Source organism: Macrobrachium nipponense, chromosome 4 (genome assembly GCF_015104395.2).
Source record: "Macrobrachium nipponense isolate FS-2020 chromosome 4, ASM1510439v2, whole genome shotgun sequence".
Lineage (NCBI taxonomy): Eukaryota > Metazoa > Arthropoda > Malacostraca > Decapoda > Palaemonidae > Macrobrachium > Macrobrachium nipponense.
Window position 1 is genome coordinate 41,515,479 of NC_061100.1, and position 27,086 is coordinate 41,542,564.

The 27,086-nt window shown below is 42.7% G+C and overlaps 1 protein-coding gene across 5 annotated transcripts in view; it reads right to left on the reverse strand.

The window, feature by feature from the left end:
- The window catches only part of LOC135210888 (src substrate cortactin-like), a 354,847-nt gene that overhangs the window by 128,530 nt on the left and 199,231 nt on the right, over positions 1–27,086 (reverse strand). For all 5 annotated transcript variants that reach the window (XM_064243824.1, XM_064243823.1, XM_064243820.1 and 2 more), the window contains 2 exons: positions 16,176–16,297; positions 2,311–2,431 (listed from right to left, as the gene is read on the reverse strand). In XM_064243824.1, the coding sequence (XP_064099894.1) occupies positions 2,311–2,431; positions 16,176–16,297 (243 nt within the window). The remainder of the gene's footprint in view (positions 1–2,310; positions 2,432–16,175; positions 16,298–27,086) is intronic.

Here is a 27,086-nt window from a genome sequence, read left to right on the forward strand (position 1 = left end):
TTATATCTTTACATACTCTAGACACCCACATGTACTGTACAGTAAATTCTATAGTACTATACTGCATAAATATAATTTTACTTATTGCGCTGTTGTGGGATTACGGCGCCTTTGACTGGTCTAGAGTTTCGAAAGAAGGTGTGCGGCAGCCGTAGGCTTTAAAATCGCTCAGCGTCTGTGGCCAGGAACGGAACCCCTGCCGCTAAACGAGGGCCGCCTGTAAATATGTATTTTTGGGGATGATTTTTAGAACAGTTTTTTTACCAGAAGCTTTGCTCAGCTATACCTCTTGTAGATACAGGAGTTTCTGTACTTCAAAAAGAAGTAAATTTTAATCTGCAATAAATCGTCTCTACAAGGCAATCTAAACTTGAAATAAGCAAAACCTAAACACAGCACTGAAATCTTAAAAATTTACTTTTTACAAAAGGACTTGTTAGCTTATCTTTTGATAATTATAATTACCAATACAAAAGCAACCAAAACTTTACAAATTATAAAAGGAATAGGAATTAAGTACCCTACATACTCGCGTATCATGCGACTCAGCCAATGTTTTGGTTTGGAAATCAGCTGATGGCGAATACGAGTTTGTTTCGCCATATTTAATGCAATTCTGAAAAAATTTTCTTGCTTCTAGTTAGCATAAATGAATATCTAGAAACTTGACTTATATAAGACAAGGTTATTTTTCCTTATATGACGTGTTTTTAGGTGGAAATATGACTTGAATAGATCTCGTTGTGATTATGAACTAATTTTTTTTTTTTTTAAGATTACGTTGGCGGCATGGCATGTTTATTGAGTAAAAAAATTATGTGATTCCGTTCGCAATTTTCCTTTATATCATCGTAATACGAACTTTACGTTATCAATTTTTTATCGGCGTGAAACCAACAGTAAAATGTGTTCTTTCAAGCACAGTAGTTTTGATTAAAATTATTTTATTTCAATTTTATCTACGGTTGTGTTTGATGGCAAACGTTTACTGGAGTTTTATCCTTGTTGCCGATGCGTGATACTGGTCATTAGCAGCTTGAACAGTTTTTTCAGCTTCAGCTATAACTATTGGCAACGATAATGGTCATTAGCAGCTTGAACAGTTTTCTCAGCTTCAGCTATAACTAAGTTTAAATTTAAAAGTATATTTCCCGATTGATCTTTGATATATAGCGAATAAAGTTATTACATTAAGATATCTCAGTCCTATTCTACATAATGTCATTTATAACAACTACGGTAATAGTGTACCACAGTACGATGATTGAAATACAACCACCAAATGGATGTTGTTATCCAATTCCGTTGTACTTACAAGAAAAAAAGTTGTTGTCTCAGTTTCGTGGTTATTCATGGCTGTACACGTTTACGCAACAAATATAAACGTTAAAACCATACTTTCATCATTCTCTTTTGCTGTTTTTGAACTTATGTAACTAGATGGGATAAAGTTAGCTATTGTAATTTGGTCTCTCATAAAATCGGATTATCGTAAGACGAATTATCGTAACTTGAACACTACAGCTACCTGTACCCTTTATAAAAACTTATTATAACTTTACATACTCTAGTTTTAAAATTGTTCTTGGTGGCCTGGGCGAATCTTGGACTTTACAGTAAACCCTTTCATGGCCTGAATTATTTTTGTACACAGAAGCAAAAAAATTTTCATCTTTACCTTTGTAACCTGGATTTTTCGTACGTAGGGACTTTCGTATGAAGGGGTATGACTGTACTATAATGTACTGTACAGTACTACTATACAGTAAATTCTATAGTACTATACTGCATAAATATAATTTTACTTATTGTGCCATTGTGGGATTACGGCGCCGTTTGACTGGTCTAGAATTTTGAAAGGTGTGCGGCGGCTGTAGGCTGTAAAATCGGAACCCCTGTCACTAACCGAGGGCCGCCTTTAATAGTGTAGATGCAAAAATGTACAAAATCATAAAGAAAATTAATAAAGGCAATTTAGGGAAACAACTGTGACAGTGGGACACCTGGGAACTTTCTAAAAAGTAGTGAAAAGCATCACAAACCAGAGACCCTCAGATCTACCTTTAATTTGCAAGAGGGTGTCTACCATTGGTAGAGACGACACTGGGATCCCGAGCGTAATTTTATGGCCACAAAGAGTGCTAATCATGATTATCTGGTTTGCAATGAAAAATTTTATCTCATACCAGCATTATTATACTTATCCAGATACTATCCAATCAAGGGAATTTATATCTCATCCACCCATATGAACTCAGTGATTACATTCAAACTTTCTGGTTACAACAAAACTGAGAAGAAATTGCATACTTTGTGGTGGAGCTGGTTTTGTAGGTTCATAGTTGGTTCCTATCTGGCCAGGCTGTTCTGAATAACTATGGGCAACTTTATCCATACGATCCTTCTGTATTCCAAATTTACCTCCAAAGCCCTGAAAGATCATGCAGTACATATTTGTATTATAAACATAATGATATAAAAAATCTGATTGTAGTACCTGCTTCATGACAAATACATCAATTATCATTAGCCTTAATGCAGCAGTAACAGCATCTTGACCCACAACTTTTGAAAAAACAACAGCAAACAAAAATACTTAGCGAGTGACAATTTAGTAGTACAGCTTTCTGTACGAAAGAATTGCCAGGTTCTTTCTTGCTCATCTCTATTCAAACAAGAAATCCTTTTGGACTCTCCAAAGCTTTTCTATACACTATTTTGAAAGAACTTTATCCTTACAGCATTTCTCAGCAGAACTCATATTACTGGATTTTGTTACTTAATGTATCTGAGTCCAGCATAATGACAAATTTTAGAATCAATTTGTATTTTTCATAGCTCACAAACCTTCGGTCTTAACAATAGGATATTTCCATGCGCAGCTAAAAATTCTTGTATTTTAGTGTATTTTTACTTTTGCAAATAAAGTACTATGTGCATGTTTTCTCATGTGTTAAAAGTTCTAACTACCGTGTACAATAGTTACATAATGTAATGTACGTATTTGCTGTACATACATAGTTTTTAAATATAATATTAGTATCATGCTTGTTCATCTGACATTTATGTGCTCAGAAACTATGAGAAATTTAGTTAAAGGTTCACTGAGTGCATGTGTACTGTGCATACCTTACTTAAAAATAGGTAATTATATTACATACTACAAATCAATGTTAATCAATCATATACAAACAGTACCTTACATGAATTTTTTAAAGGACTGCATGGTGCTTCTTTGTTTCACTGTACGCAGTGCTGTGAAATTCTAAGATATATGGTTAAAAGAAATGTAATTGCTCTCATATGTAACTACAGAAAAGGAAATTATTGTTGATAAAATGCATAAAAACAGTTCCTTCCAGGATTTTCCTTTAGCAACTGCAGCATAGTTCTTTACTTCATTGTCTGAGCATGTTCTGAAATTCTAAGACCTGTAATTAAAAGAAGTACGATTGCCTCAGCCAGCCACCTTTCCAGAAGTTTGAACCATGGGTGTTTACTCCATGGCATACCTATGGAATTTGACAATTCTGACTAGGACTGAAATGGCCCAAGTCCCCACAATCCCTCTTGGGCCTCACTATGCTTCAAACATCATCTTCAAGGTAAGATTACACATACTGTACTACTTTACTGTACATTATCTAATATGATTTGGTATCTTGTGCTCTATGTAAATTTAGTCATTGTGCTGTATGTACCGTAATTATTTCTTTGGTCTATATATATTCATGAGCAGCTTTGCAAGAGAAAATGAGCAAGTAGTGAAAGGGGGAACTCTCATTTTGTTGACAATTATTAATGTAAAATCATGGTCCTCAATCAAAAAAAACTTTTCATATCAAAACAATTTGAGGGTAACTTGTAACTGTTTGGAATCATGGTCCATAACCTGTAGACTTTCGTAAGATCAGTCAAATCTGTAAACTCCCATGCTCTTGGCTCATCAATAGAATGGTTCCAAACTGCTGGAAACTGTACTGCAGACTCCCTGTGAAAAGTAAAAACAGAACAAATGGAGGTCACAGAAGAGCTTGCATGAGCTTTTCTGTGATTATGTACCTCTGAGGCTCAAAGTGAACTAGAGCAGACCAAACCATAAAAATGACAAATTTTTAATCAATTTGCATCTTTTCTAGCTTAAAAACCTTTCCTCTTAATAATAAATCTTCTAGTGCCACCTAGAACCAACCAAGCTTGGGACCGCCTGATGCATCAGTCTTTTTTTTACAGCTGTGGAGGGTAGCCATGTTGCACTCTCCTTCCCAAGCCGGTTGCTTTGTTTGCCTGCTATTTCTTTGCATTTTAGAGAGAGAGAGAGAGAGAGAGAGAGAGAGAGAGAGAGAGAGAGAGAGAGAGAGAGAGAGAGAGAGAGAGTGTGTCCTGTCCTTTGAACATGGATTCCTCCAAGAGTTCCAAGCCCTGTCAATGTATTTGTCCAAGAGTTCAGGGATTTCCATGTTCCAGGACTTTGGCTTCTTCTGTTACAGATCACCATTCGACTTGCAGTAGGTGCTGCACAAATTTTTGTACTGTCTCTAATCCATGTCTGAAATGTCGTTCCTGGCCTATATCTCAGCAGAGGGCTTTCTATAAGAAGGGGGAACACTTTAGGGTGTCGGCTTGTCCATCTTGGGAAGGTTTTTCGCCTCCCAAGCAGACATTTCGACGTCTTCTTCTTCCAGCAGTCTTCCTCCTGCATCTTTTGTTCATGTGTCCCCATCCTTTACTTCCATTGATTCATCTTTGTAAGTATCAGGTAGTGCACGGGATAGTTTTATCCATGAGGCCCCCTCTCTTGTGGGAGTCAACCACACTCCCTCAGGAGAGGAGGCAACCCCTCCAGCTCCCTTTGTTTCAGATTTGGAGTCCAACAAAATGGCGGTGATTTGGGTGTCCCCACGCTTACGGGGCTCACCCTCTTTGAATGGTTTGCTGGTTCATTTCTTGTCTGCTTGCCAGCCTCCCCCAGTCCCACCGGCAGTCAACAACATTGTCTGCTGGGTCGCTGCTTATCTCCCTGCCAGTGAGGCCATTGGCTAGTGCTGCTGTGCCCAATGTCGTGATGTCACTCCCAGCTTCCACTCAGCCTATGAGGTCAACTGCAGTGTCTGTTTTCCCTCCATCTCAGGCTGTGACGTCATTATCATCCACATCTCTTGTCATCTGCTCTGCCTCCCTTGGAGACATTCTTTCAGGTAATGTTTGATAAACTGGACTCCGTTTTTCATGAGAGATATGCAGTTCCCCAACATAGAGATAGTGTAGGAGAGAGCCTTCCCCTTCCTCCTCTCCCCCTAGCAAGAAATGTCGAAGTAGGAGAGAGCCTTCCCCACTCCATCTCCTTCTACTCGTACAAGTCAGAGTTGGAGGATTCAGGACTTAGTTGTTTCTTCTTCTGAGAATGAGAGGAGTGTTATGCCGTCTTCTCTACATGGACGTGTCTCTCCATTGCATGTACACATACGTGCTCAGTTTGCTTGAGATGACTATGGCTCCTCATCTCCACAGCCTACTAGAGTTCACTGTAAGGATGATAAGAGCACTGATCAAGAGTTCAAAGTTGCTTTCCACTTGGTTGTCTCCTGCATCTCCTAGGATTTCTCATAATGAATGTGTGGGTGACGACTGTCATGGACGTGAGACTCTTTGGGTCCATGGACATGTCTCTCGGCCTCTTTCTCCCAAGACGACCAGACTTTCTAAGTGTCCTTCCCCTAAGATTTCCTCATATCGCCGTTCTCCGTCTAGAAATGTTGACCATCAAGGCCAGTCTCCTCCCTCAAGACATTCTCGTGCTCGTCTGTCCTTATCCTGTTACCATGGACATGATTCGTTACACGGCTGTGAACAAGTGGATTCACACAGCTATGTACGTGAGTTGCCTCATGGCTGTGTACGTGATCCTCCTCAGGACCAGGTATGTGAACCTCTGCATGGACGTGTAGTACATGGTACATCGTACGATCGTGCTCATAGTTTTCCTTAGGAATATGTTCGTGATGCATCTCCTGGCTATGTCCTTGAGCCCGCTTGCTCAGTTTTAACTGTACATGCACAGTTCAGGGACTGTACACACCAAACAAAAGGGTGGCAGTGACTCTACTAAAGCATGCTTTGGGAGAATCCTTGGTCACATGCAGTACTCCTTTCTCAGAAGATATGGGATAACCTGGGTTATCAAGCACCCCATCTGCACATGCATAATCTAGAAACCATACATATGCAGAAAAATAAGAGAGAGACTACCAAGCGTGCTTTGCAAGAAACAAGGGTATATGAGCCAAGAGCAATCTTCCCTGTCCGAGAAGATTGAAGGCTGTGGGTACAAAGCACCAACCTTCAGCATGCTCATGGGAAACTTGTCACAAGATTAATACCACTGGTGCTGGCTGATGAACAAGAAGTCAGGGATAACCTGTCTGGAACACAGAGCCCTATGGTAGGGTAATTTTTTCCAGGAGTCATCATTTGTTCATGGTTCATCAATCAATACCATGGGAAATGATCAAGCAATGTCTTCAAGTGAATGATCATGGGGCAGACTGTATGTTGTTCTTTCTTCTGGAAGGACTCTTCTTGTTCTCTTGGGGACATGATAGGATGGGAGAAACCTGAACCTTCAGAGCCTGAGGAGGACAAGTTGGAACAATACTTCATTAGATCATTGAACTATGAGTGTAGTGATCTGGGGATATCACCCTGGCATCCACCTGAACCTAATCTAATCCATCAAGATCACCCTTGGATGCATTCCTGAAATGCAACTCATGTTCAAATTACTGTGGTCAAAGCTTGCTTTAGACAGGTTTTGACTGAGCATAATTTTGTTGTGGAATTATCTGATTTTGGGAACCTCAATATTCTTTCAGAAGGGTAACTTAGAGGTGGTGGTGGAAAAGAGGCACTGACAGCTGACACATCTACATTGCACTCTACTTCAAGTCCTCTGGAGTGATGGAGGGAACCATGGGCAAAGTAATAGACTTGAGTCCAGCACAATCACATGCAAACACATCATCCTAGTACCTGTAAGTACCTTGTGTCTGTAGGTACACAGTCCATGCACCAAGCAAGGGGGGAGTGCTGACTCTACCAAGTGTGATGCAGGTATAACAAGTGGATGAGTCACTAGAAGTGCTGTTGTAAAAGAAGGCACTAGCCTACTTAAGGTGCTGAGCATACTCAGTAATCTTGTGACTACCCTACTTATGGTACAATGGAATACAGTTTAGGCCAAAAGCCAAGCACTGGGACCTTTGAGGTCATTCAGCGCTGAAAAGGAAATTGAGAGTAGGTAGGTTTGAAAGCTGTAACAGGAGGCAAACCTTTCAGTTTCGCTGTGAAGTAATCCTTAGGAGAGAGTGGATAGCAAGATGGAAGAAAATGTTATTGTTATAATACAATTAAGTTTGTTCATACTTACCTGGCAGATATATATATAGCTGTATTTTCTGACGTCCGACAGAATTTCAAAACTAGCGGCACACGTAGTGGGCGGCCAGGTGGTAGTACCCATTCCCGCCGCTGGGAGGCGGATATCAGGAACCATTCCCATTTTCTATTCATATTTTATTCATGACCCTTGTCTCCTGAGGGGAGGAGGGTGGGCACTCTAATTATATATATCTGCCAGGTAAGTATGAACAAACTTAATTGTATTATAACAATAACATTTTGTTCATGAAACTTACCTGTCAGATATATATATAGCTGAATCCCACCTTCGGATGGTGGGTAGAGACAGAATAGGATTTTTAGGAAACTTAAATTAAGTAAAAGATTTACTTCTTGGTTCCTTACCTGATAGCAAAGTAGACTCTGTGATTACTGTCACTTAAGCCTGCTTCTGCTTTTATCAGAGTTGCCAGCCAGGTGTAGACCTGTAGTGCTGGTGCACTCTGGATGCTCTGTCAACGGGGACGTGACCTCAATGTGACAAGACCATCTAGCCAAACATATGGTAGTAACACAGCAACCGACCACCACCTGACCAACTAACCAAAAAACCCCTGACAGTTAAATTAAAGAATGGGAGATTTCCACAGACGATCTCACCATCAACCAAAAACACAATAAAAACTAACCTAAACTAAGCTAAGGGATAGGGAGAGAGCTACCTTCAGCCCCCAAAACTGTGTCTGCCGAAATGTAAGGCCCCAAAGAACTACAGTTCTCGTAAATCGTTCTCACATCCCTGAGGTAATGTGAGGCGAATACGGAATTGCTCCTCCAAAAGGTGCTATCAAGGATATCTTTGATAGACATATTCCTTTGGAAGGCAAGAGAAGTAGCTACGGCTCTGACTTCGTGAGCTTTCACTTTGAAGAGGCTCAAATCAGTCTTCTGGCAAGATGAATGAGCCTCTTTAATGACGTCCCTCAAGAAGAAAGCCACAGCATTCTTCGACAACGGCAAATCTGGTCTCTTCACCGAGCACCAGAGATTACCTGAGGGACCTCTTATCTCTTTAGTTCTATTAACATAGAACTTGAGAGCCCTCACAGGGCACAGGGCTCTCTCTGGTTCTTGACCCACGAGACCCGACATACCTTTGATTTCAAAGCTCCTCGGCCAAGGATTAGACGGGTTCTCGTTTTTTGCCAAGAAAGAAGGGCTCAACGAGCAGACAGCATTGTCCCCCTTGAAGCCCACTAGGCTACTGAATGCTTGGATTTCACTAACTCTCTTCGCCGTCGCCAGAGAAGCCAGGAAAAGCGCTGTCCTCATCAAGTCCCTTAGAGAAGCTTCGTGGAGAGGCTCAAAGGGACTTAGCATTAGATGTTTCAAAACCACATCGAGATTCCATGAGGGTGGTCTTGCCTGAGGAATCTTGGAGGTTTCGAACGACCTTAAGAGATCGTGTAGATCCTTATTGTCGGAGAGGTCCAGTCCTCTGTGGCGAAAAACGGCAGACAACATACTCCTATAACCTTTAATTGTAGGAACTGCCAATTTCTGCACATTTCTTAAATAGAGCAAGAAATCTGCTATCTGGTTCACAGAGGTCGTGGAAGAGGAAATTCCTTCCTTTTTGCACCATGCCCTGAAGGAGGCCCACTTAGACTGGTAGACAGCTCTTGAAGAGGCTCTTCGAGCATTAGCGATTGCTCTCGCAGCTGCCTTTGAAAAGCCTCTCGCTCTGGCCAACTTTTCGATAGTCTGAACGCAGTCAGAGCCAGACTGGAGAGGTTTTGGTGATACCTTTTGAAGTGAGGCTGTCTGAGTAGATCTCTCCTCCAGGGCAACGTTCTTGGGAAGTCCACAAGGAAAGTCATGACCTCTGTGAACCACTCTCTTGCTGGCCACATCGGGGCAATCAGAGTCAACCTTGTCCCTTCTGAAGCTGCGAACTTCCTCATGACCTCCCCCATGATCTTGAATGGGGGAAAGGCGTATAGATCTAGGTCTGTCCAGTTCCAGAGCAACGCGTCCACAGCAATTGCCCCTGGATCCAGAACCGGGGAGCAATACAGAGGAAGCCTCTTCGTCCTCGACGTAGCGAACAGGTCGACTAGAGGACGTCCCCACAATCTCCATAATTGTTGACAGACTTCCTGGTGCAAGGTCCATTCTGTTGGCAGAATCTGATTTCGATGACTGAGAAGGTCCGCCCTGACATTCTGAACCCCTGCCACGAATCTCGTCAGGATCTTGATGTGCCTTGCGTCTGCCCATAGCAGAACTTCCCTCGCAAGGAAGAAAAAGGGATCTGGAGTGAGTTCCTCCCTGATTCTTTAGATATGCAAGGGCTGTGGTACTGTCTGAGTTGACTTGAACGACCTTGCCTGACAGTTTGTCTTCGAAGAACTGCAGCGACAGGAATATCGCCGCCAGTTCCTTTACATTGATGTGCCAGGCTACCTGTTCCCCTCTCCAGGAGCCTGACACTTCCTCCCCCCCTAGTGTTGCTCCCCAACCCGAAATGGAAGCGTCTGAGAACAACACTAGGTCCGGGCTCAGAAGATTTAGGGAGAAGCCCTCTCGCAACTTCTGAGGGTCGAGCCACCATCTTAAGTGGTCTTTTACTTTGTTTGAGATCCTTAGGATCGCATTCAGGTCCTCCTTCGACTTCCATTCTTCCGCAAGGAAAAATTGAAGAGGCCTGAGGTGCAGTCTTCCCAGCGAGACAAACTTTTCCAGCGAGGAAATGGTGCCCAGCAGACTCATCCACTCCCTCGCCGAACAAGCTTCTCTCCCTAGGAAGGCTGCGACTTTCTCTAAACCCAGCCGCTGACGTTCCTGGGATGGAAACGCCCGAAAAGCCACTGAATCCATCTGAATCCCCAGATACACGATGGACTGTGTCGGGGTCAGATGCGACTTTTCGGAGTTGACCAAAAGACCCAGAGATTTTGCTAGGGCTAACGTCAACTGAAGGTCCTTCAGACATTTTCGTCTCGACGACGCTCTGATCAGCCAATCGTCGAGGTAGAGGGATATCCAGGTAGAGGGATATCCTGATCCCTGAAGAATGGAGCCACTTCGCTACATTCCTCATTATCATTGTAAAAACCATCGGGGCCGTGCTGAGACCGAAACAAAGGGCTCTGAATTGCCAAACCCTGTTGTCTAAGACGAATCTCAGGTACTTCCTTGAAAGAGGGTGGACGGGGACGTGAAAGTACGCGTCCCGCAGGTCCAGAGACACCATCCAGTCGCCAGGTCTCAAGGCTCCTAGCACCGACTGAGGCGTCTCCATTTTGAACTTGTTCTTCTCCACAAAAAGATTGAGCCTACTCACATCCAGGACTGGGCGCCAACCTGACGACTGCTTCGGTACCAGGAAAATCCTGTTGTAGAAGCCCGGTGACCCCAGGTCCAAGACTTGCTCCACCGCTCTTTTTTCGACCATCTGGTCTAAAAGATCGAAAAGGATACTTTTCTTCTCTCCCTGATAAGACGGAGAGAGGTCTCTGGGAGTTTGATGTTAAAGGAGGAGGATGTAAAAAGGGGATCTTGTACCCCTGCTCTACGATCTTGAGAGTCCAAGGATCCGCCCCTCTCTGCCTCCATGCCTCCGCAAAGAACTTCAGCCTGGCCCCGACTGGCGTCTGAAGGACAAGATCTTCATTTGGTGGATTTCGGTTTAAATGAAGCTCTTCCTCTCGAAAAACCTCTCCCTCGAGGAGCTGCTCTCGAGGGGGGTGCCCCGCGAAAGGGTTTGACTTTCTTCGGGGGTTTACCGAATGAAGATGTGGAAGGAACTGCTGGGCGTCTTGAAGACTGTGCCAAGAGGTCCTGGGTCGCCTTCTCCTGCAAACTCGTTGCAAGATCCTTTACCATAGCCTGGGGGAAGAGATGGTCCGAAAGAGGCGCAAAGAGCAATTCCGCTTTCTGAGCGGGAGAAACCGACTTCGCGGTAAAATTACATAAAAGAGCTCTTTTCTTTAGGAAAGCCGTTCCAAAATGAGAAACCAGCTCTTCCGAACCATCCCTGACGGCCTTGTCCATACACGACAACACGCTGGACAGCTCCCCCAGACTGAGAGAATCAGGACTTCTAGACTGAAGGTCCAAAACTCCCAAGCACCAGTCTAAGAAATTAAAGACACTCAAAGTGCGCAGCAGTCCCTTCAAGTGGTGGTCCGTCTCCACAGGAGTCCAGGACACCTTAGCAGACGATAAGAGGGACCTCCTCTGAGCGTCCACTAAACTGGAGAAGTCCCCAAGAGCGGACGAAGGAACCTTTACCCCCAAGTCCTCCTTGGTTTCATACCAAATTCCTCCTTTCCCGGAGAGTCTAGAGGGAGGAAGGGTGAAAGTGGTCTTGCCCTGGTCCTTCCTTCGAGACATAAAATCTTGTAGCTTCTTGAAAGCCCTCTTGGTCGAAAGCGATGTCTTCATTTCGACGAACTCAGGGGTCTTAACAGACTTAGAAGACGAAAGTTGAGAGGGAGGAGACCTAGGGGCTGCCGGCTGAAACTTATCCCCGAAGGATGAACGTAACAGCCGCACAAGAACCTTATAATCCGAGACAGCCGAAGCTACAGGAGGTTCTTCTTCGACTGAACTCCCTGGACTGTTAAGTTCCCCTTCCTCCCTAAGAGGAACTGGAGAACGTTCATCCGGAGAGGGCGTACGTCCAGCAGTCTTAAGCCTGAACAAAGACTTCCGTTGATTGGAAGTCACCTCTTCAGGTACGGAATCGCCCTTACGACGATCCTTTGAAGGACGGACATCCTGCGAACGTAGCGCGTCCTTTGAAGCAACGGGAACTGTCTTACCAGACACGTCCCTACGAGAGGAAGCGCGAGCTTCCTGACGAGAGGCGCCAAAAGCGTCCTGCTTAGCCAAGCAAGCGTCCTGCTGAGCGTCCTGCCTCGTCCGAAAAGCGTCCTGCTTCGAACGGCGAGCGTCCTGCCGAGCGTCCTCAAAAGCGTCCTGCCGAGAGCGCAAAGCGTCCTGCTTCGAACGGCGAGCGTCCTCAAAAGCGCCCTGCCGAGAGCGCAAAGCGTCCTGCTTTGAACGACGAGCGTCCTGCCGAGCGTCCTCCAAAGCGTGTGCGAAAGATCTACTCGGAGAACGAGAACGGTGACGATCCGGTGGAGAGAGAGACAAACGAGACGAGAGAGAATGAGACTGCTTCGTCCTCTTGACGGGCAGCCTAACGTCCTTTCTCCGCTTAGGCTCGACTGCTGCTGGGCGAGTCCTTTGAGCCATGAGAGACGTAATCTGGTCCTGAAGGGACACAAGGATATCCTTCGTAGGTGACGAAGGAGCAGGATTGACCCTGCGAGAAGGCGAGGGGCGAGGGGACGCCTCCTTCCTTCTAGCAGGTACAGCTACCTGCATCTCAGGTGAACACGCCTGTGCGCGCAAACCAACGTCCTCGTCGGTTGAGACTCTACCTCTCTTCTGAGGAGGAAAAGCGTCATACGCGTCCTCTGACGAAAGTGGTGACATAGGACGTGAAGCGTCCTCAAAACGAAAAGTCCTTTTCAGCGGACGCGAGTCTCTCCGAGCGCTCCACCCCTTGCGCGGGGAGGACGCTTCAGAGGACGAAAAGCAATCCTTCAGGACGCGCGCTCGTGCGCGCTCCTTGGCAGCCTGGGACTTAGCAACAAGGCCTGCCGAAGGGACGCCAGATTGGTGGGGAGCCCCCGTAACCCTCTTGCGGCTTTCGACATACCCACTCCCTGAGTCCTGGGAGTCCGATAGAGGTCTAGGCCTAGAGGCATTATGGGGCCGATCTGACGCCCCCTCCACAACACTAGGGGCACTATCACAAACTTTCACAGGGCCAGTTTCTAAGGCCAACACTTTCGATTCAAGAGCGCAAATAGACTCAAGAATCAGAGAAAGGGTGTTACCTTCTCCAGACACAGCAATAGGGCCCGAAGGCAACAAAACAGGATTAGGTTGAACAAAATCTACCGGTGTTAGAGGAGGAGAATGTTACATCCTTACCTTTTGTAGAACTGCTCTTGGAGGAAGACCTCCCGACTCTATCGCGCTCCAATTTACGTCGATAGGTCTCATACATCTTCCATTTATCATCTGACAAATCCTTGCATTCATTGCACCGATCATCAACCAAGCAAACATGCCCCCTGCATTCCATACAAACTGTGTGAGGATCAACTGAAGGTTTAAGAAGCCTCACCTTACATTCACTCCTCACACACACTCTGAAACTCCCAGTACTTGATCCCGACATCATGTACACAGAAAAGCCAATCCAAAATCAAAAACCAATCCACTATTACGCGTGCCAATCCAACAATCCAGAAGTCGATACCAAAAGTCAATCCAGATAATTTAAAGCGAGATAAATCAAAAATCCTAGACGGAGGTACTGCAAACAGTTGTTTCCAGCACCGGCGACAGAAAAAATATGAATAGAAAATGGGAATGGTTCCTGATATCCGCCTCCCAGCGGCGGGAATGGGTACTACCACCTGGCCGCCCACTACGTGTGCCGCGAGTTTTGAAATTCTGTCGGACGTCAGAAAATACAGCTATATATATATCTGACAGGTAAGTTTCATGAACAAATATAATATTAATGGAGGTGCAGTAAAAGGACTGAAAGGGGTTGCAGCTAGGGGTCGAAGGGATGCTGCAAAGAACATTTTGTAATTCCTACAGTGCATCGCATGAGGTGCACTGATGGCATTACCCCCTTACGGGGTATACTTATGGTAGATTTAACATCTATAAGTCAATAAACACTGCTGCCTTGATAAGGAGAAAAACATTCACTCAGTATCCAATGGGATTACTTGTGAGAAGTTTTCTTGGACTTTTTCTTCCTATGAAAGGAAGAGGTGAGAAGACAAGATGAACAAAGAGGAAGAGTTTGACAGAGGAGGAGGAGGAGGAGGAGGAGGAGGAAATGCACAAGTTGTGCTTCTTCACCTTACTTTTTTCTCATGTCTTACTCTCTCCTATTAAGAGCAGCAGCCATGGTTAACGTTGCAAAGACATCTCCCACGGGAAAGATGAATGCTATCAGAGGCTCAAAAGTGCTGGGGTCCTCAGCAGGAGCAGCAACTACAGGCATAGCAGTTGGCATAGTGAGGGTAAGCACGTAGATCACTCACCTTCCCACTTGTAATCCCCTCTCAGTTAAGAAGTGTGATGTACACGTGGAAGGATCAGGGAGAAATTCAGGGGTGAGGAGGGAACAGTAGGAGAACACTTTTAACCTTCCTCCTTTTCATCCAAACATTCCTATAACAGTTGCAGATCACAACCCTTGCAAGGGAGCAGTAACAATGGAGATAAACCTTAACAGAGTACATGAAGGACCCCACGTAATTGTTCATGCCTTTCATACCTCTGTTGTTTACACCACTATCCAAGGTAAAGTCAACAAAACACTCAAAACAAAAACAAATATGCAAATTCAGCAAGACATTCTCATTTGACAGCAGATGAAGATATAAAGTTCTTGCTGATGGCAGGTGAGTGGGGGTCTCGCCAACTCATCCCCCTACCACCAGCTAACTACATTGTTACTAAAAAGGTGATGGTTATTACCATAGAAACAATTATCTCTTTATTTGAAAACCTTAGTCTCTTGGTGAGTCACCTGTCTGAATCCTTTTTTGCATTTCCTAAGGTTACAAAGTTGCTGTGAAAAGAAATAGTTCACCAATTTTGACTTGTTTGGATTTATTTGGGGAGGACTTGAAAACTTGTGTGTAGATTCAAAGCAAATCAAAATTACCCACCCTTTTCAACTGAGTCTAATCTTTTCAATACTACTGTCTCTTATGATGGACTACATATCTGACCCAATTAAAATCAAGAGAATAGTTTCTTTTCTTAATAACTCATGGTTGTTCGGTCAGCTTGTCAAGTTGTATTAGATACCTCTGTTATAAGGTTTAATAAATTTCTTATTTTTGCCTTTCCTGTAAGCAATGTATACTTTCCAGTTCAAATGTGTATGAAACACTAAAACTAAGAATTTCACATTCTAGCTAATAAGTACCACACCATTTCTCAATTTTAGGTCAATATTATGATTCTTTTTCTGCATAAAACTGAAAGCCTCATGACAAGACACTGGCATTATATTTGCTCTTCTGGTAGCAATTTAAAGAAAATGGGGGCAAGTCATGGATTTGAGGCAGCAAAGACTTACAAATTCATGTTTACATAAACCTTTTTCATTTTGTCTCATTACACTTACATCAAGGAGGTACAATGAGCAACTTCAAATGCATCCTGTGAGATACCATTTTCAAATTTATGTGCCCCTGCTTACATGTTATGAATCACATGTGTAAAAAGCTGTCTGCTAAAAAGTTTCCCATGAATTAGGGTACGTGTCTTGAATACCACTGTTATATAGTACACTATGCATCCATGTAGCACCATAACCTTTTGCATATACAAAATACAACAATACTGTAGTTAGATTTTATAAAATTTAGGCAATCAAGGCAAGGACTGTGGCACTTTCTGCTGTTCAGAGCTTAAGAGAAAAACAGGAGATGCAGTGGTTGGACAGCAGGATCAAGAGATCCAGAAGAATCAAGATGCAGTACAAAGATCGAACGTGGAACTACTAAGAATTAAGAGTTTGAGATCTTGGCCTGCAAGATATGAGAGAGAGAGAGAGAGAGAGAGAGAGAGAGAGAGAGAGAGAGAGAGAGAGAGAGAGAGAGAGAGAGAGAGTGTCTCAACCAAAGAGGTTATTTAATGACCATGTCTTGACGAACCTTTGAGTGATCAGTCTGACTTTCATGATGATCAACCTTTTCTATGTGATCCCAGCCAACTGCAGTTTTGTCTTGTCGGTCTTTCTGCACACCAAATTTTCCACCAAATCCTACTGAATAATCTGAAACAGAAAAAAAAACCACAATATTGCAAAAACTATGGAAATGAAATTAATTGAAACTTTAACAGGAAAATACTTATTGGAATCTATAACGTTCTCAGTCAATTCCAAATAATAAAAATGGCATAAAAAATAAATTTTTCAAGTTGTAAGAATACAAACAAGAGCCTTCTATGCAGGTATATCCCTCAGCTAGAACTGGAAACAGTCAGTGAAACTTAGTTACAAGTATAGTTAACTGGTGGTAAGAAGGGTGCTGGGATGATGGGGTTAATTCCCCACTCATCCCCTTACTCACCTGGAGTCACCTAGCCCTTTTTCCTTTGTCATCAAAGACTGGATGGGTGGTTGAAGTGGGATAATGATAAAAAGATGTGGTTTGTATGCCTAAGAAAAATACAAATTACTTTAAATACATTATCTGTTCCTATGGAAATACAAACCATCAAGTTTTATATAGTGCACTCATTCTCACCTGACTCTTGAGTCATATCTCCACCTGGAATGTCCATCTCTGCTACAGGAGTGATGACTCCTGTAACCTCCTTTTAAGACTGGCATAGTTATTACAGAGCAATAAAGTGCTGTGCCAGACTGAGATCTCGGCCGAAAAGGAAATCCTCAGAAAACCAAGTGTGAACTCACACAGGGTGACAAATCAAAAGGCACCTAACCTGGCCAATACAAATGATAGGTTCAGGTTATAACTTTGTTGAAAGGAGAACATAGTTGCATTTTATCAGCTGAAGCTCTATAACTGGACACTCAACTGAGTGACTGTCAGTCTCTGTGGTGGTCACTTAGTTTAGAATCCAGTCATCGAGCATAGGCTGATAAGATGCGACTCTTTCCACTCTCCTTTTAACAGCTGAGTTCTACAACTAGATGCTCAACTGAGTGACCATCAGTCTCTGTGGTGGTCACTCAGTTTAGATTCCAGTTGTAGAGCTTAGGCTGTTAAGATGTAACTGTTTCCACTTTCTTTTTAACATTCCACTTTCCTTTTAACAGTTGTACAGTAGTACCTCGACATACGAAAGGCTCAACTTACGAAAAACTCGAGATACGAAAGCAAATACGAAGATTTTTTTTGCTCTACATACGAAAATAGTTCAGGATACAAAAGGTTGTTGCTGTAAAGTCCCGAGATTCGCCCGGACCACCGATATCAATTTTAAAACTCGCACGCCGCCAACTCAGTAGACTCGTCACCATCCTCCCGCTCTTCCATTGGTTTCTGATACTAGCCACCGCCATAAGATCCTGCTCTCCTATTGGTCAGCATCTCTCCCATGATCCCATCATGCATCTACGTAGCGGCGTGCTTTTTCGGCAACTCAGCGGCATCATCGTAATCGTAAGCACGCGTAATTCGTTCGTTCTATATGATTTCATTTATTAACGTAAATTCATTAGTGAATTCGTTGTAGTACTACTTTATTGTGTTGTGTGAGAACTTTACTACATATGTATACGTACTACATAACTTAATTACGTACTATACGTAGTTGTGGGTCCCAAGAAAGTTGAAGAAGGAAAGAAGAGGATGCTTTCTTTGGAGACAAAGATGGAGTTAATTAAAAAGTATGAAGCTGGCATGCAATTGAGTGTGATCGCCAAGGAATATGGCCGAAATCCATCGACAATAGGCACCATCCTTAAGCAGAAGGATGCCATCAAAGCAGCTACACCTTCCAAGGGCGTGACTATTTTGTCTAACAAGAGGAGCCACGTGCACGACGAGATGGAAAGGCTGCTTCTTGCCTGGATAAGAGACAAAGAAATCGCTGGTGATACGATAAACAAGACGGCAATCTGCCACAAGGCCAGTGCTATTTTCGGCGATTTGATTGCCCAGGCCGAAGACGACGGAGGAGAAGGGACATCTGCGCCAACCCCAGAGTTCAAGACTTCTCATGGGTGGTTCGAAAAATTCCGTACACGGAATGGCATCCATTCGGTGGTGCGGCATGGGGAGGCAGCCAGCTCGGACACGAAAGCGGCCGAAGCCTTTATTAAGACGTTCAACGAGATGACAATCAAGGAAGGCTACAGTTCTCAGCAAGTCTTCAACTGTAATGAGACTGGCCTTTTTTGGAAAAAAATGCCTTGTCGGACGTACATCACGGAGGAAGAAAAGAAGCTACCCGGGCATAAGCCTATGAAAGACAGGCTTACGCTCGCACTTTGTTTGAACGCCAGTGAGGATTGCAAGGTGAAGCCCCTACTTGTCTATCATTTGGAGACTCCTCGAGCCTTCAAGGCCCACAAAGTGCTAAAAGAGAAGCTTCCAGTGATGTGGAGGGCTAATGCAAAAGCCTGGGTAACGAGACTTTTGTTCACCGAGTGAGTAAATCTGTGTTTCGGCCTGACAGTGAAGAAATTCTTGGAAGAGAAGCGCCTCCCTCTGAAATGTCTGCTGTTGTTGGACAATGCCCCTGCTCACCCTCCTGGCCTCGAGGAAGATATCCTAGCGGAGTATTCTTTCATCAAGGTTCTTTATCTTCCGCCTAACACCACCCCTCTCCTCCAGCCCATGGACCAGCAAGTGATATCGAACTTCAAGAAGCTGTATACGAAACATCTTTTCAAGAGATGTTTCGACATCACCGATACCACAAACCTCAACTTGTGTGAATTTTGGAAGGAGCATTTCGATGTTGTGATATGCATCCAACTCATCGGTCAAGCTTGGCAGGAGGTTTCGAGGCGAACCTTGAATTCTTCGTAGAGGAAACTCTGGCCTGATGCCGTATCCGCCCGAGACTTCCAGGGATTCGACGTGGGCGAAGCTGGTGCTGCAGATTCAGGAACAGTTGACGATCCTGAAACTGTTTCGCAACCAGATCTTGACGAGATTGTTGCACTCGGCAAGTCCATGGGGCTGGTCGTCGACGAGGACGACATCATTGACCTTATCAAGCACCAAGAGGAGCTTACGACGGATGACCTGAAGGAGTTGGAGGCCATGCAACATAAAGCTGTTCAAGAAGAGTTCTCTAGCAGCGGCGAGGAGGAGGAGGACAACCCTATGATAATGGCAGAAATTAAGGATGCTCTAGCTGCTTTTCATAAGGTGCAATCACTTGTAGAAAAGACACACCCCGAAAAGGCTTACACAGGTCGTATGCTTACGCAGTTCGATGACGTTTGCCTGAGTCGTTTCAGGGGCATTTTGAAAAGCAGGCAGAAGCAATCTTCCTTGGATAGTTATTTTTTAAAGAGGCCTTTAGTAGGAGTAAGCAAAAAGGAAGATCCAATTGATACTCCGAAAAAACAGAAAGTTGAAAGTGGTGAAGAAATTGAAATTTTGTTTAAAAAAAAAAAATAAAAAAAAAAAATAAATAAAAACACGTGAAGTATAAAAAAGTAAAAAAAAATGTAAAATTAAAAAAAAAATTTAATTTTAAGTTTTTTGTAAAGTTAAGTGTTACAGTTTTGTTAATGTGTTTCGTAAAGTTTAGTTTACGTTTCCTGACATTTTTTAATATGTTTCGTAAAGTTAAGCGTAAGTACTATAAGAAGTTTTCTGCCATTTGTCCTCCTCCTCTGTCGCCACTTTCGGAGATAGACTCACTCGAAAGGTAAGGTTCCACATTTTACTACATACATATGTATGTACGTACAGTATTTCTTGTATACCATGTACACTAATACACTTTATTTTTACAGGTAGGTACATATTAGTAGTACGAGTAGGTATTAAGTTAGGTCTTGAATGGTTCAAATTGTTGTAGTATTTCATTGTTTATTGGTCAATTTAGCTTTATTATAAAATTTACTGGGGTGTTTTTGTAGGGCTTGGAACGGATTAGGCATTTTACATGTAAAATGCGGTTCAAGACACAAAAACCTCATGATACAAAGGCTGCTTCGGAACGGATTAATTTCATATGTCGAGGTACCACTGTAATCTGAATCTATCATTTGTATTGGCCAGATTTATCCGTCTTTTGGTTTGTCACCCTAAGTGAGGTTCCACGGGAACTCTGACCAAAGATACAATTTACAAAACCAATCAGAGATGACCCACTTCCCTAGTATTTTAGAGGTACTCTGACATCTGTGCAGTACTGCAATACAATTATCTCTCTTGTAGGAGCTGCACTGTTGATCAATCAGAAGATTAGATTGAATGGAAGAAAGGTATAAACCTAGATTGTCCCAGCAGTGCTGGAAGGCAGCCTCCAGGGCCACCCAAAAATCTGGCACTGAAGAGCAGAGCACACCAACAGCACACATGTCAATTTGCAGTGTTCGCTAACAAGAAGTGATAGGAAACTCTCATCCTTGCTTACTGGTGTATGCCACTATGGTTGTGTTGTTGTTCATCAGCACTACAGAGTGACCCATCACATGATTTTAGAATGCTTGCAGGATCCACAGCACCTCCACATCTCCAAAATGTCACTGCAGATGAGGTTCAACCTCAGTCCAGGCACATTAATGGAGAGGTGAGGTGCTCACCTGAGGGGCCAGTACACTTGAGGTGTACTGCCCCTCAAGTGAGCACATAAGCATCCCAGGATATGGGGTGTTCAAGGGCATTCCCACAAGGTTCTACTCATCCATTCGTCAACCAAAATGCATATTACCTCCTCTCTCAAAGACATGAATGTGGTAGGAAGGTTGCTTAAGGCCAACCAATATCATTTTGGTTGCTACTAAAGTGAATGTAGACGGATATGCCAATGCCAAATGAGCTTCCCTGGGGATGACAGGGGACCAAAAAACAACTTCAAAACTGACCTGGTTGTTCCTGTAACAATACAAAGTGCACTGACACATCCCTCACATGCTGACACAAGACTAAAAGAATGACTCTCCCTGTTTCTGTGTCTAAGCCTTCAAGGTACTTACCTCCTGCTGGGCATGAGACTGACTTCTCCCAGTTTAACACAATCCCCAAGTCATAACAAAGGAGCTTGAGTATGATGTGCATTAAGTAGGGCTATAAGTGGCATTAAATTTCATCAATCTTAATCATCTAGATATGTTATTGTTAACCTTTTGTGATAATAGGGAGCAGAAAAGGAATTTAGTTATAAGAAAGAAAGATATGAGCGCCGATTTTTCTGTGAAGCACCATGTGCCAAGAATATGATCACTGCTGTAAAAATAAAGAAACAACTACAGCTGCAGATGTTGTTAAAAATTCCAACAAAACAGAGGTCTTAAACACTCAAAGAAGTGGGAAATTGTTATTAATCTTGATAAATTAGTAGTAGTTAGTGGGTGGAATTGTTACCAAGACAATAATTTAAGAAAAACAAAAGGTAAAATGAAGTTAGTTTATACAGTAGTGTAATTGCGTTTAATCTTTATTGTTATCTTTACTTACGATTATATTGTAAAAGTAAAATACAAGCCCAAAATTGCATAAAATGGCTTAAACATTAAAATTTTCTGGGCTGGTCTGATATGAATGAAAAAATTTACACTACTCTTTATGGGAAACATTTGTTTGATACTTGTCGTTTTCAGCACTCATCATGCCTTCTGGAACCAATTAACCCTTTAACGCCGATTGGACGTATTTTACGTCGAGATAAATTGTCTTTCGGGTGCCGATTGGACGTATTTTACGTCGACATACAAAAGTTTTTTTAAAAATTCGCGGAAAAATACTTATAGGCCTACCAGCCAAAAACTTTTGAATCACGCGCCTTGGGGGATGCTGGGAGTTCACAGATCAAGGTGTTGTTTTGTTTACAATCGTTACGCAGGCGCGCAAGCATGAATTTCTTTCTTATCGCACTAAAAAGTATATGTGACACATCTCAGAAATTATTTCGCCACATTGACATAATTTTTGCACCATTTTAAATTAGCCATTACATGGAGTATTATATATGAAAATGTGTGCAATTTCATGTAGAATACAACAATAAATAATCATCATTGTAGCTTTTATCAGTTTTGAAATATTTTCATATAAATAACGATAAGTGCCAAAATTTTAACCTTTGGTCAACTTTGACTCTACCGAAATGGTCGAAAAATGCAATTGTAAGCTAAAATTCTTATATTTTAGTAATATTCAATCATTTACCTTCATTTTGCTACAAATTGGAAGTCTCTAGCACAATATTTCGATTTATGGTGAATTTATGAAAAAACTTTTTCCTTACGTCCGTGCGGTAACTCTTCGGAAAAAATCATATGTGCGATTGTCGTAATGTTTGCACCATTTTAAATTAGTCGTTACATAAAGTTTTATATATGGAAATGTGCGCAATTTCATGCACAATACAACTAAAAACAACCCATGGTTGTAGCTTTTATCAGTTTTGAAATATTTTCATATAAATAATGATGTGCCAAAATTTCAACCTTCGGTCAACTTTGACTCTACTGAAATGGTCGAAAAACGCAATTGTAAGCTAAAACACTTATATTCTAGTAATATTCAATCATTTACCTTCATTTTGCAATGACTTGGAAGTCTCTAGCACAATATTTTGATTTATGGTGAATTTATGAAAAAACTTTTTCCTTACCTCCGCGCGGTAACTTTTCCGAAAAATCATACTTGTGATTGTCGTAATGTTTGCACCATTTTAAATTAGCCGTTACATAAAGTTTTATATATGAAAAGGTGTGCAATTTCATGTAGAATACAACAAAAAATAATTGAAGATTATAGCTTTTCTCATTTTTGAAATATTTGCATATAAATCACGATAAACAGAAAAAAAACCACGTTTGGTCAACTTTGACTCTACCGAAATGGTCGAAAAACACAATTGTAAGCTAAAACTCTTCCAGTCTAGTAATATTCAGTCATTTATTTTCATTTTGAAACAAATTCGAAGTCTCTAGCACAATATTTAGATTTATGGTGAATTTAAAAAAAAAACTTTCCTTCCCTCCGCACACGGATTCTCCGCTGCAAATATCCGAAATGCGTACGTCGCATTCTTGGAATATTTGCTCAGTTTCATATTAGGCGTTTCATAGAGTTTTATACATATATGAAAATGTGTGCAATTTCATGTAGAATACAACAAAAAATAATTGAAGGTTGCAGCTTTTCTCATTTTCGAAATATTTGCATATAAAAAAAAATTGACATTCGGTCAGCTTTAATCGTCCGAAATGGTAAAAAACTGCAATTGTAAGCTAAAACTCTTACAGTATAGTAATATTCAATCATTTATCTTCATTTTGAAATAAATTGGAAGTCTCTAGAACAATATTTAGATTTATGGTGAATTTTTGAAAAAAAATTTTGTACATCCACGTGTTACGAATTCATGCATCATTTTGTAATAATATTTTCTCTGTGTTGCTTTGATCGTTTTACAATGTGTTACATACCAAAATGATCGCAATTTAGTGTACAATACAATAAAAAAAATTAACTTGTTAGCTTTTACCGTTTTGCTCACAGCACGATTTGAATACAATTATATATGAAAATGATATTGTTATGTTACAATAAAGTTTCATACATACTTACCTGGCAGATATATACATAGCTAAGACTCCGTCGTCCCCGACAGAAATTCAAATTTCGCGCCACTCGCTACAGGTAGGTCAGGTGATCTACCGGCCTGCCCTGGGCGGCAGGACTAGGAACCATTCCCGTTTTCTATCATATTTTCTCTCTTCCACCTGTCTCCTGCGGGGAGGCTGGGTGGGCCTTTAATTGTATATATCTGCCAGGTAAGTATGTATGAAACTTTATTGTAACATAACAATATCATTTTCATACAATCAACTTACCTGTCAGATATATACATAGCTGATTGGCACCCTTTGGTGGAGGGTAAGAGACAGCTACTTATCGAATAGACAGGTAAACAACATATGTTGTAGGTATAAATAAAACCTTGGTTCCTACCTGATAGGTGGTAGACTTTGTGGGTGTTTGCCCAGTAGTCTGCATCACCTCAAGAAACTTTAGCGAGATATATGATCTATGGCCAAGAGTTCTTGTGGGTCTGCCGAAGGGGTCTTATCCGCTTACTCAGCAGAGCCTGAAAGGACAATACACCTCATGAAGGAGCACACAACCAATCCCGACCACCTGATCCTAACCACATGTTAGAAATAAAGATTGTTCCGAGTTATCCCCGAACTCTTCACAACAACCATAACTCAAAAAGCACACTACGCACACATACTAATTTTCAATTTTTCTTTTATACTCATCTAATTAGATATGACAAGAGTCTCTTACTGAACAACAGAGACGGCCGGCCGTGCTAAACCAAGTCCTTTTTGTTAGAAGAGACTCCAGACCATATCTAAAAAGAAGGAAAGTATATACTTAAGGATTGGTGTCGGCTCCCATACCCAGGATCGTATCCGCCGATACGAAAGGACCCAGAGAAAAACATTTCTCATAGGTCACACGAACGTCTTTCAAGTAATGAGATGCAAATACTGAGTTGCATCTCCAAAATGTTGTATCTATGATGTTTTTAAGCGACATATTCTTATGAAACGAGAGAGACGTTGCTACTGCTCTCACTTCATGAGCTTTCACTTTTAACAGTCGGAACTCTTCGTCATGACAGATCTTATGCGCGTCTGTAATGACGTTTCTCACAAAGAATGCCAGAGCATTCTTGGACATCAGTCTTGTGGGGTCTTTTACCGCGCACCAAAGACCTTGCCTAGAGCCTCCCATCTGATGCGTTCTCTGAAGGTAGAATTTCAGAGCTCTTACAGGACATAGAGACCTCTCTGCTTCTCTGCCTACGAGACTCGATATGCCTTTGACTTCGAATGACTTAGGCCAGGGATTCGTGGGATTCTCGTTTTTAGCTAAAAACAGGGTCTTAAACGAGCAAATAGCTGAGTCTCCCTTGAATCCTACTTTATCCTGCAGAGCATGTAATTCACTAATTCTCTTTGCCGTAGCTAAAGATAATAGGAATAGGCATTTTCTGGTGATGTCTCTAAACGATGCCAGATGAGGAGGTTCGAACCTTTCGGATGAAAGGAACTTGAGAACCACATCTAGGTTCCATTTAGGAGGGACCGGTTCCTTAGACTTTGAAGTCTCAAAGGACCTTATGAGATCGTGGAGATCCTTGTTATCTGCCAGATCTAATCCTCTATTCCTGAAGACTGCCGAGAGCATACTTCTGTATCCCTTTATTGTGGATACAGCTAGATGAGATTCCTCTCTCAGGAATAGAAGGAAATCCGCAATTTCCGCTACAGAGGTAGTGGAGGAGGACAACTTCTTAGTTCTACACCACCTTCTAAAAACCTCCCACTTCGACTGATATACTTGTCTAGTGGAGGTTCTGCGGGCTCTCGCGATTGCGCTTGCAACTTCGCGAGAAAACCCTCTCGCTCTGACGAGTCTTTCGATAGTCGAAAGGCAGTCAGAGCGAGAGCGGGGAGGTTTTGATGATACCTCTTGAAGTGTGGCTGTTTGAGAAGATCCATCCTTCTTGGTAGGGATCTGGGAAAGTCTACGATCCACTCCACCACCTCCGAGAACCAGTCTTGAGCCGGCCAAAAGGGGGCTATCAATGTCATCCTCGTCTCCTTTGAAGGCACAAACTTTTTCAGCACTAGTCCCAGGATTTTGAATGGGGGAAAAGCGTAGACGTCTACGTGAGACCATCCAGCAGAGGCGTCTACCATAAGAGCTCTGGGGTCTTCCACGACCAAGCAAAAAGACTGCCAGCCTTTTGGAGATGAACGTGGCGAAGAGATCCACATGAGGAGTCCCCACAGAGACCAGAGATCTTGACACACCTCTTCGTGTAGGGTCCACTCTGTGTGAAGGACCTGGTTCCTCCTGCTGAGCCTGTCCGCCCTCACATTCCTTTCTCCCTGAACGAACCTTGTAAGAAGGGAGATGTTCCTCTGAGACGTCCAAAGTAAAAGATCTTTTGTAAGTTCGTAAAGGAACGAGGAGTGAGTCCCTCCTTGTTTTCGAATGTAGGCAAGTGCTGTGGTGTTGTCCACATTTACTTGAACTACTTTGTTCGAAACAAGAGGTTCTAGACTCTTCAAAGCCAGGTGTACGGCAAAGAGCTCTTTGCAGTTTATGTGCCAAGACACCTGCGCTGTTTCCCAGGTGCCTGACACCTCCTTCGAGCCTAATGTTGCTCCCCAACCTTTCTCCGACGCGTCAGAGTACAACACTAGGTCTGGGTTCTGTATTTTTAGAGAGATCCCTTTGTTCTCTTTTAGAGGGGGCAACCACCATTCCAAGTGCGGTCTTATCTCCACTGGAATGGGAAAGGCGTCTGAAAGATGTCCGGTTTTCCAACTCCAAGACCTCTTGAGGAAAAATTGAAGCGGACGTAAATGAAGTCTTCCTAGCGGGAAGAACTGTTCGAGCGAGGAAAGGGTCCCTAAAAGGCTCAGCCATTCCCTCGCCGACGTCTGTTCCTTCCTTAAGAAGAGAGAGACTTTCTGCAAACCTTTTGCGATTCTCTCTTGCGAAGGAAATACTCGAAAACCCCGAGAATCCATCTGAATCCCCAGATAGACTAAGTTCTGTCTGGGGGTCAGCTGCGACTTCTTGAGGTTTACGAGTAATCCCAACGATCTGATCAGGTCTAAAGTTAACGTAAGGTCCTCCAAGCACTGTCTCTCTGATCTGGCCCTGATGAGCCAGTCGTCCAGATACAGAGAGATATTTACTCCTTTGAGGTGAAGAAACCTCGCCACATTCTTCATCAGGCTTGTGAAGACCTGAGGAGCTGTGGAAAGGCCGAAACACAAGGCTCTGAACTGAAAGATCCTTCCCCCCGTCATGAAACGGAGGTACTTCTTCGATGAAGGGTGGATCGGGACGTGAAAATAGGCGTCC